Source organism: Neolamprologus brichardi, chromosome 8 (assembly GCF_056152115.1).
Source record: "Neolamprologus brichardi isolate AB-2024 chromosome 8, ASM5615211v1, whole genome shotgun sequence".
NCBI lineage: Eukaryota > Metazoa > Chordata > Actinopteri > Cichliformes > Cichlidae > Neolamprologus > Neolamprologus brichardi.
The window spans coordinates 8,594,200-8,600,231 of record NC_142111.1 but is presented as its reverse complement, the minus strand read 5'-3'; the positions used below and the strand labels follow the sequence as shown (position 1 = coordinate 8,600,231).

Genomic DNA, 6,032 nt, shown 5'->3' with positions numbered 1-6,032 from the left:
GTGATGTGTGCAAACATGTCGGATTAAAAAAAAAAAATCACATCAAGACTGCGTAGTGGTTAGTGCTGTGACAAAAATACAGCATGCTTTATTGTCCTGCATGTTGAACAGTTTGGCTTGCGTTCACTGAACTGAAACACATCAGTGGCGTTCATTATAGTACAATTACGCTGAATTACGATTTAGGCGTGTAGTTTGAACTACATTCCACTGCAGTAAATACGTAACTGAAACAATGAAGGCAAACCTTTGCTGAAATGAGAAATCCTTTATGACTGCTTACATATGATCAAACAGTCGAGACATTAGTTATGCACACACAATAACCCAAAAATATTAATTCCCAAGTTTTTTTTTTTAAATCATGCACTCTACAAGTCTCATTTTAGTCAACAGATCAGACATAATAAATAAATTTCTAAATTTACACTTGGAACATTTACAATGACTTAATAGCTTAGTACCAAAAATAATGGAAGACAACTCTTTTGATTTGAGTTCATAAGAAAAGCGACTGTAGTGCAAATTTCAAACAGAGGTTCTCCCCCTCAGAGGTTCAGGCCGTGCTGCAGAGGTGGAAGTTGTTACATAAAAGAAATCCTGAGAAAAAGCAACCACCAGTGTGCCCCGCAAAGCCAAAACACAGTAACTGCGTACTTTATTAGATTTAAATTTAGGCCTAAATCTGTCATTTTACTATCTAAACATTATGATTTCACAGAAGTGTCATTTTTAGGGAAAAATGAAAAAGTAGCTGAGTGGGAGCATTTTGTTTGCAAGGAAATAAAACTGGTGCTGCTGAAGACTAGCCTCGCTTAGACTTTGGTTTGGACTTTTATTTGATCAGCCTTCCAGATATTGAATAAGCCTTTTCATAAACCATGATATATTTTTTTAAAGAAGTATTTATTCATTCGTTCTTTTACCCCCTCCACTTATGCTTAACACATGTCAAGGCTGTGTTTTCCTTGCACTATGTAGAAAGGGGACCCATTATGTTTTTTATTTGCTTATACAGATGGCGGAAGTTTCAAATAATGAAGTCAGTGTTTGCTCAAGTAATTCTTGTAAACTAAAAGCTCAGGCTTCAGATTGATCGAAACATTTTTTTTCCTACCCGTCTCTGTATGACATCAGTGAGAGCAGATATCCCTAATGAGACCACCTCAGGTACACAGATCTGGCCATGAGCACAGAAGAGTAAAATACAGCTCGTTTCTGACGGTGAGGATGAACTGATGAGCTGCACTGAGGCCCAGTATGACATAAATGAATGTGATTTTGAAGTGTAATGTCATGCAAAGCTGCACAAGAGTCTTGGATTAAAGATACGGAGGTGGAAAAACAGCATAAGTCGCCCCCCTTAACAGTTAGGTTTTCTAAAATAAATGTTACAAAGATCTCTCATTTCATGGTTTCTGCAGTTATTGTCCTGTGACTTTGTAAGGCAGAGTAAAGACCTCTTATTCAAGACAACTTCAGTCATTAAATACTTTTAACATACACTGCAGCAGACAAAGACCTGTCTTTAAGAAGACAAACCATCCATAGATGGACATGATCTGCAGGCTCTATTTATGAGTCCCAAATCTCTCTCTTGGCTTCTGAAGAGGCACACAGATAAAAGAAACTGAATTAGAATCTGCTATCCACTTACAACTTAACTGGTTGGATCTTGGTTTGGAACATTAAACAGGTTTCCAAAAGGATCAACGCATGATGACATCATTGGTTTAAAGTAGAACAGCTCTAAACGGTTGCCTGCAATCAAAAGTTGAGAAAGGAGAAAGCTGATACTGACTGGCTGCAATTAGATGCAGAGGAACTGCAAACTGAGGGAACATCCTCACTGGTTTTACTGGTGATAGATGAGTTCACTGAACAATCGGACTTATGCACAGCGTCCATCTCCTTTATCCTGTCGCTTATTTTGTCCTCCACTTCTGCATGTGATGTTTCACTGTTAAACAGCGACCTTCCTTTGGTCACCAGCTCCATGCCACTGAACAGAGACAGTCTGCTCTGGGGGTGTGGCTTACTCTGAGGTTCACATGAAGCAAGGGTGCTTTTATCTTGAACAGACTCGGAATCTTCAGCATGCAGTCTCACCTCGGCTGTCCTTACTGGTTGGACCTGATCTTCTGCTAATTCGTGGCTCTGAGCCAGATCCTGACTAGGAGGGGGAGATGGGTGCTTTGGTGGTTGAGTGACACCTGCAGATGAAGTGTCCGGCTGTTGAAGTTTGAAACTGTCAAACAAGTGTGTTGGCAGTAAATTGCTGCTAGAGGTGTGAAGCTGATTCACTGTTGCCTGATGGCTGTTCACTGCATCCTGCCTGGAAGCATGCAGAGAGCCGCCCATCAAAGCCTCAAACTGTCGCAAGATCTAGTCAGAGGAGATACACAGATTTAAAATAAAAAGCACAAATAAGTATTATTGGGTTTACTACTTGTCCTTAAGTAGTAAAGTAGTCTCCCTCTGCTTCGTTTACCTTGGTGGCTTTATTTGCCACCGGTCCTGGAGGGCCCTCGCTCAGCTGGCGAAGTCTGTGCTGTGTGGCTCCAAACATTTGTTCCAGAGAGAGGAGGTCAGAGGTCATCAGGGATGCGACAGCACACAGCGCCCGCTGCAAGAGTAGACGAACAACACTATAATCAGAGTAAAGCTGAAACAAAGAATTCTGATTTTCGATGTCTTCTCATTGTTACCATCTTAATGGTGTAGGAAGGATCTTGAAGCTTGCAAGACAGCAACTCCACCACAACCTCACAGTTAAGAATGGAGCACCTGACAGAGTTTAAAAAAAAACAAAGAAAAAAAAAAAGAGACTGAAATCGTGCCACAAGTCCCAACAATTTACTGCATCACAGAAACCAAAACAACCAATAAAAAAGCTTAAAATAGAATAGAGTAAAATAGTTGAATTAAATAAAAATAACACAAAAGCAGGAGCACAAAAATATATAATAAGATGAAAATAGCTCAATTAATAATATTAAAAAAGGCAACTGAATACAATCAGGAGTTTACTAAAAACAAATTAAAAATGAGAAACCAGCTTGTAGAAAAGAACCAGCTGTTGTGTTTTCAATGGGGTTTTGGTGCACTGACTCTTTGATGAAGTGTTGGCTCTCCTCTCTGGAAAGGAAAACTTTGGAGCCTTCAGTCAGTTTATTGATGAGTGCCATCTCCTGACCACAATCCCCTAGCTGCAAGGCCTCCACCCTGGAAACCACACAAAGCATGAGAGGAAAGTAACAAACTTAAAGAAAACACAGGCTTATAATGCTCAGGAACATGCCTTACTGCATAAAAAAAAATCCTGGCAAAAGGTTTATTCTTAGGTGACCAGTAAACAGTAAATTGTACAAACTGCACACAGAACATTTGGAGATTATGCTACAAGCTCCTAAATGTGACTGCACTGGAATAAAAACAGCTGGTTTAACAAACTAAAGCCCTCTTCAAACATGAACAATTTTCTGATGTTTCCTTTTCTCGTGTGTCACACAACAGGAGATTAAATGCACTGTCACTGTACAGGCATTGTGTAAAGTCTGTTTAAAATCCAGTACCTGCTCTCAGCTGATGCATTAAAAAGGAAAAAAAAGGCTCGAGGGCATGATGTGTTAAAAAGGTTAAACTTTTTTGACACTGACCGATCTGATAGGTCCCCACTGCTCTCCCTGCTGGCCCCTGATTGGCTTCCTGTGCCAGCTGACTTGCTGCCCACCGACGCCCTGCTATTGGCAGCGATGTCCTGAGAGGAGTTGTGAGAGGAGCTGTTGCCACTGTCCGTCTCTTCCCAGCCACCTCCTACCTGCCCCGGACACCACTTAGTCACTGGTGAAGTGAAGACACATGAGGAAAACCTTAATTTATAAACATCTGTTCGCTACTAAGGCTTCAGTTTATACTTTTTCTCAATCTTGCCTCAATAAAATGCGTAATTGTACCAGCTTCATTTCTGACCTTTCGGTCTACAAGCAGGCAGATTATAGGCACACGCTGGCACGGCCACCTCTATGGGTGCAGAAGGCGCCACCACGGCCCGGTAATGGTTGTCATGGAGACGGATCCCCTGATGCTCAGTAGGGGGAAGGACAGCGCTCGCCACCACCTCGGCTGCTTTCTGAATCTTATCCAGAAGTGAGTCGCTGCCTGCTGCAAGGCAAAGGTCCAGAAATTTACACACGCAGTAAGTTTGATTTGTATGTACTGTGCAGCTCGGCTTCCATCACCTGTCCCCTGCTTTCTTGGACTGTATCCAAAACCCTGCATTCCTGATCTGTGGGAAGTGGCCGATCCCATACCTAAAGAGAATGAAACAAATTAACTATTGTACACACAATGCAATTTAATGACTACTTCTTTCATCCCATCTACAGATACCCATTCTCTTCTATTACTTGTTTATTACATGGTGCTAAAGTCAAACCTGGTAGCAAAGTGATGTACAATAGTTTGGCATACAGGACACAGTACATATATTTGGGTCTTTAAGTCTTTAAAGCTTATATCTTTCATCAGGAAAATTATACTTTCTAATTCATTTTTGAGTTATCACTTTCACAAACTTTGGTGTCCACGTCGCCCGCCTGCCCATCTTTGAAAGATGAGTGCCGTTTATGGTCATAATCAATGTGTGTTAGCACTTACCCATTGTCGGGGGGGCAAGGTTAAGTGAAGAAATACTGTTTTTGGAGGGAATGACATCTGTGAAAAGTAAGCGGGCCACTTCCTGTAAATGGATGAACAGCAAAGAAAAAAAGTTCTTATTCAAGCCACCTTCCCTTTCTGTGTAACTAACTATATTGAGATGAAAATACAAAACAACCCATGTCGTACCTGTGCTGTATTCCTCACTTTCTCATATAATGCTGTGCCATGGATGGGATCAGGAGGGCCGCTGTAAACTTATCAAATAAAAATTACCCAAAGTGAATATTTATGAACAATGGCAGCAGCAAAATAATGAAAGTTGAACGCACAAATGAGTACAATCTAACCGGATGCTTGCTGGATGAAGGTGGAGTTCCTTCTGAGTTCTGTGAGGAAATGGTTGGACCCATGACCACAGAGGTGGACAAAGATCTTCAGCACCTGATACACCAGAAGCAAGAACAGAACCCACACTTACTCATAAACTGCAATTAGCAATGTACAGGTCCTTTAAAGAGACAGAAACAGTAGCAAAATCAATTCTCTCACCTTCAGTTTGACATGACAGGACTCCACTTGTAGCCTCTCCAGGAGGTATTCCAACAAACACTGACCACAACCTGAAGACTCATGGGAGATTTCTACAGTGTGCTTAGAATAGGATATAACACTTAATCACACAGGAATTACTATTCCCATGGTTTAGCGGGTATATCCTAGCCATGCTCAAGGTATGTACCCATCAGTGATTATGTAAAGTCATGGCCACAGCCTACTTATACAGCTCTAAGATGCAAAAGAGGCCAGCAGGAGTAGGAACTTTTTGCAGATCAACAACAGAAGCAGCTAAAGGATACTTCCAATCTCCTGGAAAAGGTAGCCAGGACAGGGGTTTTCATCATCTGCTGTAGCCTTCATCAGGGTGGGCACCTTGGATAGTTAGACGAAATTGTGGTTTACCACTTCAGTTGACCGCAAACTGACCCTTAAACCAGTGTGCAGCATTAAGTTTTAACGAAACAACCTGACACGTCCAGTGAAAAACAGAAAGTAAAAAGCCAAAAGATGTTGGTTAAGGTTGTTAGCTAGCAGGCTAAAAGAAAGCTATGGTTTCGCAAAAGCTAATAGATTTAAATAATAAGTACGTCAACGCTACGTGACATTTAACGTGTTCGTTTCGGCTTCTCTGTGTTCTTTTTTTAAATAACGACTGTCGATATTACTTACTTTCTGAAGAAAGGCTAATCGTTCCATAAATGTTGCCATGATTTAGCAGTCCCAGCTGCGGGTTACTCATCTTCCTTCGAGGTGTACGATGGAAAGGCGGGGCTTGAGGTGACCGCTAGCCAATAACAAAACACTAAGCAGCA

At 41.4% G+C, this 6,032-nt stretch overlaps 1 protein-coding gene across 2 annotated transcripts; it reads right to left on the bottom strand.

Annotated features, from left to right (window-relative positions):
* Positions 1-59: 59 nt before the first annotated feature.
* On the bottom strand, positions 60-5,979 carry tepsin (TEPSIN adaptor related protein complex 4 accessory protein). Of its 2 annotated transcripts, none has more exons than XM_006800970.3 (13): positions 5,890-5,979; positions 5,520-5,592; positions 5,212-5,303; positions 5,010-5,103; positions 4,849-4,916; positions 4,660-4,741; positions 4,242-4,313; positions 3,973-4,164; positions 3,660-3,843; positions 3,112-3,225; positions 2,709-2,787; positions 2,492-2,626; positions 60-2,385 (listed from the first exon to the last, which is right to left on the bottom strand). In XM_006800970.3, the coding sequence occupies exons 1-13, from the start codon at positions 5,926-5,928 to the stop codon at positions 1,768-1,770; spliced, it is 1,842 nt and encodes a 613-aa protein (XP_006801033.1). In that variant the 5' UTR covers positions 5,929-5,979; the 3' UTR covers positions 60-1,767. The 2 variants fall into 2 exon arrangements, with proteins under 2 accessions (XP_006801033.1, XP_006801034.1); XM_006800971.3 differs by having other exon boundaries at positions 3,973-4,161.
* Positions 5,980-6,032: the final 53 nt, after the last annotated feature.